The following is a 13,883-nucleotide window of genomic DNA, read 5'->3' on the forward strand; positions in this document are numbered from 1 at the left end:
GCTGCTATGCTGATCGTGAGGCTGCCAGTGATATGAGATGTCTGGGGTAATTGCTGTCTTTAACATAGCGGTGGGCATTAATTCTACTGCAACAAATGATGGAATTTCGTCCTCGCAGTTGGTTCGATTTGATTTTTAGACATGCTAGATATTCTGTGGATGTTATTTAGGAAGCTTGGCCATAAAATCAGAGCACAGCTTGTATTTTGTTTTCATCTTGTTGGTGCAGTTATCAGTCTGTGGTACTGCCTCAGACCTATTTGAATCCATCACTTGAAAAAGTCACTGGTGCATAGCATATGAAAAAGCATGGCATGGGAAGAGATATACTGCCTGTCAAAATACACAAAACATCAAGAGTGCGTGAGCATCTAGTTTGAATATGGTTCCCTCCACCTCCTGCCTGCCTCGCTCTAAATGTGGGAATATCTTTAATGACCCAGCAAAGACAGAATCATTTTAACCCATCCTACTGATTAGTAGGTGTTATTATGGCAGAAATCATTCATCTCCAATCTCAATTCACCAGGTCAGTCTATTTGATGTGGTGCTAATATTTTGTATGCTTAATGCAGTCAACAAGAATTCCAATATTTCAGTGTAATACAAGATTATAGAAATCTATAATATTGCTGTAGTAGCGTTTTTGTAATCTGCTCAAAGTATGCTGTCTATTGTTCATTTGGAGAATTTATGTACAAGTCATGAATGCCGAGGAATGAACCACAATCCTCGTGAATGAGAACACTGGATATGTCCATATTTAATACAAATGGATCAGCCTTAACTTTGACAATCTTCTTAGATGATGTGATTGAACCATACCATGTGATTTACACTCCTAAGAGGTTGTTACTTTTGAATAATTTTCCCCTTATTATTGTGTTTAGTTTTTTTCATTTTACAGCAGAGAAAAAAAGGAAATGGTCATTCTCAGTGGATCCATTTAGGGATAAAGGAGAAGGTGCGCTGCAGAGGTGAATCTAAAGAATTGGTCTGTGATCCCTCAGCAGAATAAATGTGCCTGTAAATGCAGGAGCGAGAGAATAAATGCAGGCTGATGGCTTGCAGAGACAATGTAAGAGAAAACAATAGGAACAACACAAATACACGGTGTATTCTCTTGGCACAATGGAACTTTTTGAGATATTTGTGGATTTTTCATTTCATATAAAGTTTGTTCTGCAGCATAAAAAGTACATTACTGTGACAGTTGCAAAAGCTTTCCGATGCTGACTCTAATTTGAATCCAAGGATGTGGGAGGAATGGTTGTAGGTGATTATCGGATCCTGGAAATCCTGTAGACTACCAATACTGACATTACTATACTAACATCAATTACCGACAACAAGCCATTGGAATAAATGCAGCATGTTTACCAGTTACACTTGCATCCATGAAGTGACAAACCCAAACACTCACCTGCAGAAAACATGGTAAGATATACACAGACTTCCCCTAAGTCAAAAAAAGAAGCTTTTTACTCGTTTCATATTCAGTTTTGTGAATATATTTTGAATATTTAGAAATGAATGATGATTCGCTTCTGCTAGCACAGATGCACCCAGCTACCCATCCCCACTGACACCCTCATCAGGCGCTGCATTCTGCAGCAACTCTCTGAAAAGTAATGAAAAGGTAGAAGAATTGTGCTTGAGGAAAAGAATGCCTCCTATTCTCTAATTCACAAACTTTCTTAAATCAGGGGCAGCGAACACAAACTCCATCGAAAAAAAGCAACACGTCCCCAATAAGAATCGAGTCGAAAGTTCAAAACAGACAACAATGTCTTAATAGGACATTATGTATGCATTAAAAAAGTCTGGATGTTTTTGTTACTTAGAAATAGCATCTGTCAGAAAAATAAATAAAGAGGAAATGCTATCAAGCTCTCTGAGAGATGGGGTGGAGCTGTATTAATCCATGTGTGGGAGCAGAGCACCTCTCTAACAGAGTGGGGCGGGCATGGCTGATGAATTGGTTTGAAGAATTGATTTGCTGCTTTGGCAAAGAATGTCATTTCCATGCAGCATTAAGACCCTTCTCCAAAACAAGAAAAAAATTGATAATTTCATAATTGAAAAGGGGAGCGTTATTGAGGAGCAGAGCTTGTTTTGAAGGAGATGGAGATACAACAGCGGAAGGAGAGGCAGAATCTATATTTCTCTAAATATTTGGTCTGTTTCCTTAGCACCTGAACAATGTCTGTGGTTTTGTTACATTCACCTTTTTGTTGGAGTATTTGTTATTTGTTTTTCCGCATGTTCCTTTCATTCATTGTAATTAAACACATCAGTTAAAAGTTCTCAAAATGTCAGCTCTGTTTATTGATTACTATAAAAAAGGCTCAAATAAAAGGTCTTTCCAAACACCCCTGCGGACATAAACTGAAAATCACAAACAGCATCCTCAGCTGACTCACAGTGTGATTTTTTTTTGTCAAATTTTGGACGACACGCTATAGTATGATTTATTTTTCATATTTCGGACGACATAGTATACTGTGACTTTTTTTTTCACGTTTCGTTTCCCACTACACCATTGTGCCTGGGACAGTGGTTTTTCACGTTTCGTTTCAATCTGCAGCTGCATGTGCTAAATGGGAGGGAGTTAAAAGCTACCACATCACAGGAAGATTCATTGTTTGCACCATCTATGCTGGCAGCCAGCAGAACTCTCTCCAGATATACTTGGGGATCAACCTCATTTTGAAAGCCACTCAGCTGAAGTGGCACATTTACATACATTAGATTTAAGTAGAAAAACAGTTCATTTACTTGCTACAGGTTATTTCACCTTCTTTCTCACTGATTATACAGTGTTGTTGTTGTTTTTTCACACATCAGAAATCATTTTAGATTTTGTCATATTTTTCCAAAAGTCCAGTGGTTCCTCTCAGAAGTGTAAACTCTGCCTCAAAGTTGAAGACCTCAATACAAAGTAAATCCCCCCCCCCCCCCCTCATGTCTGCGAGTAAGATAAGGATGATCGCAGCTGGCCAAACTTCTGGACAAAGTCTGCCTGAGCGCGGACTAAAGCTTCCTCGTCTATGTACACGGCAGACCTCCTCGCTGCAACAAAATACTGCACCTTCCTCAGTGTCCAGCCAAGCACATACATGAGCAGGCCACACACAGCTGCAGTGGACCTGCCCACTCCGGCGTTACAGTGAACATAGACGGTGTGACTGTTCTCCAGGAGGCCGTGAAGCAAGAACACGGCTTGGGGAAGCATCCTGATCCGACCTGCGGAAGAACACAAAAACACATGATGCAGTCGATACTCTGTGTTCGCAGTAAAGTCCTTGGAAAGCCAACAATTCGTTAGTTCATCTCTCAATGATCTCTGGCTTCTATACTGTCTGTGGTATTCAGCTTCAAGGCTACAAATACCTACTGAATGAAATCTTTAGACTTTTCTATTTCAGGGTCTCAGTAATGCTCTGCTGCTTCAGCTGGAAATTGTAGTTTTTAAGCAAATATTACTCAAACAGAAGTACATTTTCTGGGGACTATTTCAGCTGTGGATTTATACATATTTGCTCCTCTACTGGGTATATACCTAAGTTCTATGTGGCTACTGATTTAGAAGGAAGACACATGTCACCACTGACATGAGTCATTAATGTGTTTTAATAGAGTTTTTATATCACACTAAGTTTTGGATACATAGATCATATTTGCTGACAGGGCCAATTCATTGTTGGTTTTCTTCTTTCTATTGGATTTCTTCATAGAAGAAAAATATAGAATATCGGCAGACCTGTAATTAAAATACTGTGAACTGGATGTGTTAGCTGAGTACTTTTATCAATTTGTAGAAGAAATTTAAATATACCTAAATACAGTATGTATGGTATGAAGAACAGTTAGGAGTGAAAACACAGCACAGTACTGGAAGCACGGACTTTGCTTGAGTGTCTTCTGGGAAGATTCTAAGAACCTAACAGCTCCCAGCTGTGTCTGCTCCCTCTGTTTGATCTTCACTGAATACCATTAATATCATCACTGAGTTCCTTCTCATGACCACACAGTTCTTCTTACCCTCAGTGCTCATGTCAGGCGTGGGCATCCACACATACACGAGGCCGCAGTCTTTGTATAACTGCGTCATGGTCTCCGGGGTCATGACTTCCTCAGGGTTGCGCCTGCAGCCGTGGGAGTTGTTCACCACATCCCACTCTGTCTGGAAGTTCATCACTGCCGTAATGCCCAACTCGTGCTTCATCTTTATCGTCACGTGCTCCACCTGTCGAGGGCAGCTGCCCAGCCAAACACGAGGCAGCACCCTGGGGTCAATAAACAAGGAGGCATTAATCATTTAAGTGATCATAACATACAATGCAGGGTAGCATTAAGGTTTTTACTTGCTTCTGGTAGTTCTACTAGCCCGGCCAGGCACTCAGGAATTTGCAAGATAATGTACTGGTGCATATTATATGCGTATCTGTCTTTCAATATTTCGATAAAAGGCGTAAAGGATGTAAAGTGGAGATACAGAATAAAGAAATGCGATGATGGATTTTAGCTTTATTATAAGATGAGATCATTTAAAAGGTATGAAGAGAGCCACAGACACGGAAAGGACAAATGAGATTGGTAACAAGAGGCTGCTGCGTGGTAAAATAGGTTGTTTAAAGTTGTTCCTGTGCAAAATGATAAGTATTATTTTTTGACAACTGTCTCTGACATATCAGAGGAGAGCTGACCTTACCAGGTCACTAATAAGCAAAAGGTTTCTCCTATGTTTCTTTCTCTTACCTTCCTCCCTCTCTCCCTCACAGCAGTGCTGCTTTATTGACCTCTTGTTCTCCTTATTTTCTTCCTGACCATTACGGTTCGAGGCAGACTCCATTTAGTGTTCATTGGTATGCATAAAGTCAACAACCGGAGGAGGTGACACGTAAAAGAAAGGACGGATGGTGTTAAACCTCGACGTCCCAGAGTGGCACTGCAGAGAAAGTGTCTCGTCTCAGTTTGCAGTTACCAGATGACCTCAGCTCTGCCATTAAGTGAATCAACTGTTCTCAGGAGTTATTTTCTTACTTGGTGTCAATATGTACTGATAAAGTGGACTTTATAAAACTGCCCAGATTGTATGTAACGTTTTATTGTTGCCCGTCTTGTATAAGTAGCAGTTTAAACTGACAAGTTCAGTTTATTAGAAAAGGAAAATGTGAGCTATGTTTGAAGTCTCTACTCGAGTTTTTCTTTTTTTCCTTTCATGAACGGTCTACTAAACAGTTCATAAATATGTTAGCGTCAGAGGAAGATGTCTGTTTTGCCTTGAGTGTTTAGCTGTTCCAGTTTGATTTTAAATGTGGACTCAAACTGAAAAACAAACATCACGATCTGTTGAAATAATAATGGTGAAAACGTCATGGCAAAAATGGCTGCATTACCCCTCAGGGCTCATCTCCCTAAACATGAGCATGACAAACGAGTTACCTGCTACGACGTGAGTAAAAGTCTCTTTGAATCTCATAATGAGTCACTGCAGAGAGAGTGTGTGTGTGTGTGTGTGTGTGTGTGTGTGTGTGTGTGTGTGTGTGTGTGTGTGTGTGTGTGTGTGTGATACTTGGGGCTACATGGATGTAAGGTTTGAGAGACTAATTTAAAAAGCTATTAATAGGCCTGGTACAAAAGCGCAGCGCTTCTGACTGAACACAGGTCCTTGACATAAGCCTTGTAAGGTCTTCGGACCCAAATTAAAACCTGATGGCTCCAGCCAAGCCGGCTCATTCTTATGCAGGTTAGGTGCTCACTGCCTTCCGAGGTCCTGGGGCTATTTTCTGCTGTGCACGGTGCGCCGGGGCACTGAGTCGGTACAAAACGAGGGCACGCGTGAGTAGGTTGATGTACGCTGGATACTGTGTGTGACTATTTGGTATGATCTGTTTATGATCAATATGGAGATTTCATTCAAATATAAACATGTATCCTCAAAACCATCTCTTTGAATTGTCTTCATCACAGACAACTCAAGCTGTTAAGCAAATGAGCTCCGCCGCTGGTTATGCTCCAGCATTGCACTTGCCAAAGGTTACAGCTTGTCGTTTGTGGTGTATGAGGCTGGCACATCAAAAGGTAGTGCAGCAGTGCATTAAACAGCCTAAGAATGACCTGAAGACAGACATTCACCTTCTAGGCACCAGCACTTTTTCAATACGTTTCACTGAAAACAACAAATGTCATTCTAACGGTGGCTGTCGAGGAGATATCAGGGGTTCATCAGGTCAAAAGCAATCGATTAACTTTCAATCCATTATCAAATCTGCTTATTAAGTCTGAATCCTTTCCAATTTCTGACCAAAAATAATTTGTGCTTTCATCTTTTGCAGGAAATGAATAAGAGGTGTTGTGTGGAAAGCCAGAAATAATAAAGTTTTTAGTGGTAGCTACTAAATAATGTGAACTAAGCCAGCCAACCTGCAGCTACACCCTGAACTTGAAGATGAGCAGCTCGGGAATGCTGATTATTGCTTGATTGTTATGACATGACAGCTGATCTGACCTGATTTGTCATAGCCCGTTTTACCAAAATGAGGGAGGGGAATGAAAACTGTTAGATCATTTGATGTGACATTAATAAAAACTTGAACCGTAACTCCTGTAAAGCTGATGTTTTCCCTGTAACAGTTTTGCACCGTTGAACTTCAGAAACCCAGTTTGGGAAGTAATGTTGCGGAACGATGTGTCTTTTCACTCACTCTTTGGCAAAGAACAGGTTTGGTGAGAGCACAAACAACAGAAGAAAAGTTTCCATGGACACAAGTGTTGGACTGACTGCTCAGACAATATTAGCATCTCACTCATTGTAGCAAATGCTTCAACTTTAGCAAGTTCAAAATCACAAACAAAACCAACCAAGCAGGATCAAAGAAATGTTGGCTTTCCCAAACAAAACAAAAAGATCATTTTGAGGGGCATTTTTTTTTCCTATATTCAGGTAATGCAGTGAATAATGGGGAATTACATGCAATAAAGGCCCAGCCGCTCAGGGACTGAACTGTGGACTCAATGCTGATGGCATTTGTAACAAGGTGGTGTGCATCCAAAGCACCCGACGGTCGAGTCTCCCTTTGAAAATGTTTTGTTTGGGAAAAATGTGCCGCCGTTTTAAGAGCGAGTGATAAATATTAAAAACCAAAGAAGTATTAGGATCCAACTGTAAATGTTTTGCTCAACCTTTAGATGAATGCTTATTTTGAGTGGAACATAAACTGATTTGAATGCAACTATTGAGCTTAAAATCCATTGAATGACTGAAACTAGCCAAACCTTGAGATGTTGTGAACTACGACAAACAACTCACTATTTCCCTTTTATAGACTTTTGAATAGGAAATCGATTTTAAAGAAAATTATCACCCAGGAGGACAAAGAGGACTACTCCCATCATACAACTGAGTAATTATGAATCACCTGAGCCAGTTAGTGTATGGGTTGCCTTGGAAATAGAAATGAATTCTAAAGGATGCCCTCTCTTTTCTATTGAGATCACCAGCAAGGTTAAGGAGGCGATAAGACAACTGGTAGTGGTCTTTTTTTGAAAGGACAATCCTTTTCAAAGTGACAGACAGCAATTTTAGCTGAATGGGAAAACAAGGTTAAAAAACAAAGGGGTGAAGAGACATGAGAGCATTTTTTTTTTTTTACAGGCTTTGTCTGCCCTGTAAGAAAGGGAGGTGGAAGTTTTAAACTCAACAACTTTAATCAAGAAAGGGCATTGTGATGTGACTAACACTGAAGTATTGAAGAAAACCTTCCTCTGACGGATTTAGTATCAGAACGAAGCAGAAATTAAACTTGCATGGGCAATGGACTGTAGATCAATGCGCAAGGCTTATTAAAGACGACTGGTAATGTTGGAAAACTGTTAGTTAAGAGCAGAGGGGCTGATGAAATTCTCAAGGTTGTTCAAGAAACAATAACACTTTGGCATCCGGTGCCTTAATAGTCAGGCCATACACCACATATTAATGGTTCATTTTCTCGCTGGGGGACATCTGTTACATGCTGTAGATCTGTCTGTCTCTGCCCTTGTTTCCTGTCTCTCTTTAGACTGTAAACTATCAAATAGAGGCAAAATGCCAAAAAAAAATCATTCTTAAACTAATTAAACAATCACACTGCCGCATGGAAATTAATCGGCCCCGGAGGACCTCATTAATTTTTTAGTATTATATGAGGCAGAAAACTTTGAACTAGCATCACATTTCATTACAGTGGAGAGAGTGATGGATTTCTGTTTGTATTTACTACAGGCTACAACAAGAGTACTTGGGCGTTCTGGAAATTGCAAACATGGCGTGAAGAATATATTAAAGTCCAAATGATTGAAAATCACAAAGACCCTCACCCCCGCCCCAATATGTTTTGTTAGCTTATTTGCCAAGAGTTACCTAAAAAGATTTATACCACTGTCATGTCTGTCGAGTAAAGATGAAGCCAACAAACGTCGCATAAGGACACAGCGGGGACACAGCCAGCCGGCTTAAGTGTTATGGTTTCTAAAATATTTAAGCCGAAACTATTTGACTTGCTTCATGAGATTTCACCACTGACAGTATTCCCATACACCATCATACAAAGGCTGCTTTTATTGTACCGTATCACCTGGAGAAATGCATTGCCCTCTGACCAGCCACACTGAAGTAAAAGTTGGTGGTGTGTCTCATCTCATCCGTGTGTCCTGTTTCCTCTATCCAGTGGCCGATCGGGTGGCAGTACACTCCTTCGTCCACCACGTTCCTCTCATCGTATGAGCAGCACCTGTCATGGCTCGCACCGCTGCCTGAAGACAAGGAAGACAAACATTTCTGCAGGTTGGTGAGCAAATTCCTATTTTAGGATGATTTGGGACACAGTGAACTCTTAAATATAGATTTGTTTCCCCCAAAACAAATAGAGGCATAATATACATATTTATTCTATCAACCAGTGCAGAAGAAAATTGTCTCTTCTAACATTAACAACCAGTGGTGAAGAGTAACTTGTTACATTTTCTAAAGTACAATTTTGTAGGATTTGTATCTACGTTTTATGCTACTTAAAGCACTAATCTCACAGACTTTCTCTTTAATAAAAGTCTTAATATGTCACAATGTATTGATGGAACATGTAACACGGGCGATTGAGCCTGCAGCCCCTCTGATGAAAGCTGAACAAGCTCGGTGTCTGGGGTGACACTCCTGCACACAGGTAGCCTTCGTTTTTCCCCCGATCTCTGCGAGCGACAGGAGTAAATGGCCGAGCAAACAAAGTAAAGATTGACATCTTGGCAATTACTGCTTATCGCTGTAGGTGCTGCCAAAGAGAATAAAATAGAGTTAACGTTTTCCGCCACTACCTTCATCTGACACGATGTCACTGCATATTCTCATAAAATAGAAATGCCATGATCGCTTTTTAAAATAAAATGCATTTTTGTAAACAACCAAACAGTTTATAAAGAATTTAGCATCTCATCAACATGCTCATCAATATTATGTAAATAATAGCATCCTTCAATAAGCTTTTACTTTTGATATGTACATTTATATTGTTATGTTTGTTCTCATAATTAAATAAAGATGCAGGATTTTTACCTGTCATTTAATATTTTAAATGTGGAAATCCAACTCTTAGTCTGATAAAAAAAAAAAAACACTTCGTCATTAGAGAATGCAGGTTCAATGAAATCAGTGACGACTAGTGTCACTTTACCGCCATCACGTGGCAGCAAGGACGCATTACACCTTATGAACCAAACATGGCGCAGGGTTTGTGTTGGTTTATTTCGGCTGTCCTGTGAAATGTTTCCTTCCTCAGGGGTTACCTTTGATCTGCGTCACGTGTGAAAAGCCACGTCCGTGCGCACGCGGTCAAATTAAACGGCGTACCTTCCCAGACGTAAGCTCCTCTGCGTCTTTGGACGAACTTGAACCACAGCGCGTCTCTGAACGGTTCTGCCAGCTGCACGTCTCCGACCCACAGACACGGTTCATCGGGTGACGGGAGTTTGTGTGACGTCGTCATCTGAACCGCTCTGTCGGGGTCCCAGTGGCCCATTTCCTCACGCGATCCCAAAACAAAGACCTCCACGTCCGGAGACTCCGGAGTGAGAATGACACCGAACCTGAATAACATGGTCGCAGCCGGGATGAATGACGTATCCTCAGTCGTTTAGCATGATGGCTTTGGGTTATTATAGTCTGCGTTATCGTCCCGTGGACTGTTACGGTGCAGTCTAAAAATAACCCGGTCCCGTTTCGGAGGGTGCAGTTTGCAGCAAAGATTATTGGTCATCGAGGTTGATGTCCAGCTCTGTTCCAATTATCGGACACCATGCATGAGGCACACAGGGAGTAGAGATGTACTCAGACTATCTTTGTTGATACAAACAAATATTTTTAGGGACATGTTTTTTTGTAACTTTCACGCCACAATATTTCAGAGGGGCATATTTAACTTTTAACTCTATTGTTACTACATTAATCTGACATGTAGCCTACAGTAACTGGTTACTTTGCAGGTTTATATAAAATCACAATTTGTTCACACCTGTAATGCAACCCACACACATACACACACAGATGTATTCTTTTAAATAAGAAATTCAGATTATCAACATACCCAAGTAATAGTATATGTGTAATAACTATATAACAAAGTACCACCTTGACCTGCTTCTTCAGTAAAATTCTTCTTACATATCGTTTCATTCGTATAACCCTGTACAACCAATCTAACATTATCATTTGTATTAATATATTCATCACAGGGACCAGTACCTCTACATTTAATCTATTGTGTACATTTTGTTAATAGTTCTTAAGTTTACTTAAATAGCATTCTGAATGCTGGAGATTGACTTGTAATTGATGTTTTCAAATTATGTACCAGCACTTTCACTTAACTAAAGTATCCCGAGTAGATTTTCCACGACTGACCTTCACAATTTGAAAAAAGCAAAACAAATCAAACTCAAGACAGTGAGCCTTCTGAAGATGCAGCTGGAGAAATGGAGTGCGACAGAACAGGAGGTTCAGGTTTTATTTCAAGAAATAAAGATCAATTAATTAACATCACAGAATGGTCCAAGGATCAATTGTTCGTACAATAAAGGGACTGCACACAATCTGGGAAATTACATTTCTCAAAATTTCAATTTTAGGTACTTCGGTCACAGCTAGTTTACCAGGTAAAGGAAAAGTAATTGGTGGTTACAAATGTAAACAACAAAAAGCTTAACTGCTTTTTAAGTTGAAGAAGGGCAATATAGAGGTAATTCAACTTTTATTTTGATATAAATTTAAAGGAATCCATACATTTCCATTATACTCGATAAGATACAGTTGTCAGCTGTTCCTCAGGCTTTCCTGAAGAGTCATGCTGTTCTCTATCTAAGAAGGCTCCAGGTATGTGTAGGGAACTTTCAGCTGAGAGTTTCTTGCTGTGATGGCTTCACTGGAGGTAGGACAGCTCTGCTTGGAGCTCCTTTATCATCTGCTTCGGGGCAGGCAACCAAGAGAACCTGAAAAGTGATCAAAACAATTAGTCTGACTGACACAGTATTTTATTTGTGATAGACTTTTCAAACCACTTTGAGAATCTAGATTCAGTGCTCATGAACACTAAACTTACCACGTCGGCGTACTTGTCTGAAAGGATCCAGGCCAGTGTTGCGAAGGTGACCGTCTCTCCAACGTTTGAGAGGGTCTCCAAAATTGTCCTCATGCTTGACTGCCTCTTAGTGGTGGGAGGAGGTTTGCGCAGCAGGAAGGAGCCAGCATCTTTGCACACATCGCAGTCAGAGGGATAATAGTGCTCCACCATAGCCTTCACAAAGCTGGTACAAACAGAACAGATGGATGTCATTTTGAGATTAAGACGAGCTGTTCAATCATTGCTGTACTTTCAAAAACACGCATGAAATGTTGTTGCTTAATTGATCAGTTTGCTGCAGCAATAGTTTCACACTGTCAATGTTTTCAATGACCTGTTAATAATGTTCCACAGCTTCAAACCGTCATCTCTGTAGTAGAAGTTGGAGGTGGACTCCAGTCGTCGTGCAGTGATGTTGTCAGGCCGACAGAGGGAGCTGTAGGTCATTTCAGTGAGCCCCCTTCTGGCGAGCTCTTTCATCCCCTCATATCCCAGACAACTCGAATAATAACAGTCCAAAAACAAAAAAAAGTTACTTTTCTTGAAATGAAAAACACCTTTAAAAGTAATGTAAATTATAAAAACCTGTGTGAATAGAGTCATAACTTATCTAAAGCGCCCCCAGGTCCAAAAAGTAATTTGCGGCTCAAAATGTTTATGTGCAGAGTGTAACGGAAGTGTGGGACCAGCAGCAACACAGACAGAAAATAATAAAATTAATATTAATATTAAAAACAAATAAAAAAAGGTTATTTATATTCTCATAAAGATCATTTTTAGAGTGGAGGTATCCCAAAGGGGTCTACAGCCCCAAATAGGTTTTCCTCCTCTACATTTTTACAATTGAAAAGCTGTGTAATGTGTAATTATACCTTGTAGAGGGGATGAATCACAGGGAAGCAGCGGAAAGCGGCCACAGCAAAGACTTCTGACAGATAGTGAGTGCCCATGAGGTGATAGATTGCCTCATGTTCCATCAGATCCACACTTAACAAATATCTTAGCTAGCAGCCAGGCTGTCTCCAGGTTACTGGGCAGGAAGATGGGGTTCTGCTCAGAAGGTTGTTGATGCAGCTAGAACACAAAAAAAAAAAAGATTTTAAGATTTTAAAATAGTGTACTGAATCATCTGAAAATAATCCATTTTATAACATCGATGTTCGATGAGACCAATGATTCTATGTTTACTTTCCCTGCACAGTATGCACAGTATAATTCCCGTTACTGATTCCCTCTGGGTCCAAAATAGCTTTAAGACTTAAATAATAACATGGTTGTAGGTTATTAGACTAGTGATTGTATACGGCTATTGTTTTATAAATGTTAGTATAAACGGTGGCACCTGCATCTTCTGCTCGCTGATTGGGAGAGTATTTGACAAAGAGGGCTATATATATAAATATATATATTTAATCACTACTCATGATATATTACTCTAAAGGTAATTATTTAACTTGCTTTACACAGAAAACGCTGCTTCCATTGCTCTTCAATTTCATCATGCAGCTCTGAAGATACTTTTAAAACTGATTTAGTCACATTATATTGTATACAAACAACATCAATAAAATAATACAGTATTTTTTCCCATTCATGTTGTCCATTTGACACAACCAATGCTTAAAATTTACTTGACAAACCTCTGCCGCCTCTCAGCAACACAAATTCCCCCCTGGACAGCCATTTGTGAAAGGGAAACATTATTTTATCCTCCTCGGGTGTCACCAACACCAACATGAATTTACTGCTCACTTTTCCGGTTTTATCATCCAACTGAACACTGGTTAGCGGCGTGTGTTCAGATTGCCTCTCAGTACCGATCAAGGAAACATACAAATGATCAAATGTGCCAGCATGCAGCCTTTTTCTGTAGTCACTTCAAGAGTGTAATCCAGCGTGGTGCCTGGTTAGCGGCAACAACTCAGAATCACAGAAAACCCAACACTGATTACTTCCAGTAAATACCTCTGCTCCTCCCCAGAAATGAAAAAAATGATGGCATCAAACATGCACTTGCATGGTGTCTTTATTCTCAGTAAACAGATGAAGCTCCGTAGAAAGGAAGCCGGCCTTTTAATTTGAACCACTAAAAGTTCAGCAGAAATCCCAGCAGCAGTTGAACTATTAACAACCTTCACAGGTGCTGGACGTTCCCTTGATGACGAGAGGAGTGAGACATCAGAGTGTGTCCGATTCATGGCTCTGAGAGTGATTCACAAGTTAAGAGTTGGTCCA

General features: G+C 40.2%; 1 protein-coding gene across 2 annotated transcripts; it reads right to left on the minus strand.

Annotated features, from left to right (window-relative positions):
• Nucleotides 1-1,362: 1,362 nt before the first annotated feature.
• Nucleotides 1,363-10,334, minus strand: epm2a (EPM2A glucan phosphatase, laforin). 2 transcript variants are annotated; one of them, XM_069158202.1, is made up of 4 exons: nt 9,884-10,334; nt 8,619-8,796; nt 4,045-4,289; nt 1,363-3,246 (listed from the first exon to the last, which is right to left on the minus strand). In XM_069158202.1, the coding sequence occupies exons 1-4, from the start codon at nt 10,128-10,130 to the stop codon at nt 2,963-2,965; spliced, it is 954 nt and encodes a 317-aa protein (XP_069014303.1). In that variant the 5' UTR covers nt 10,131-10,334; the 3' UTR covers nt 1,363-2,962. The 2 variants fall into 2 exon arrangements, with proteins under 2 accessions (XP_069014303.1, XP_069014304.1); XM_069158203.1 differs by having other exon boundaries at nt 8,619-8,821; nt 9,884-10,085.
• Between the last annotated feature and the right edge of the window lie 3,549 nt (nt 10,335-13,883).

Source organism: Embiotoca jacksoni, unplaced genomic scaffold, assembly GCF_022577435.1.
Source record: "Embiotoca jacksoni isolate LCO1_2020_lvr unplaced genomic scaffold, fEmbJac1.0.p SCAF_23, whole genome shotgun sequence".
Classification (NCBI taxonomy): domain Eukaryota; kingdom Metazoa; phylum Chordata; class Actinopteri; family Embiotocidae; genus Embiotoca; species Embiotoca jacksoni.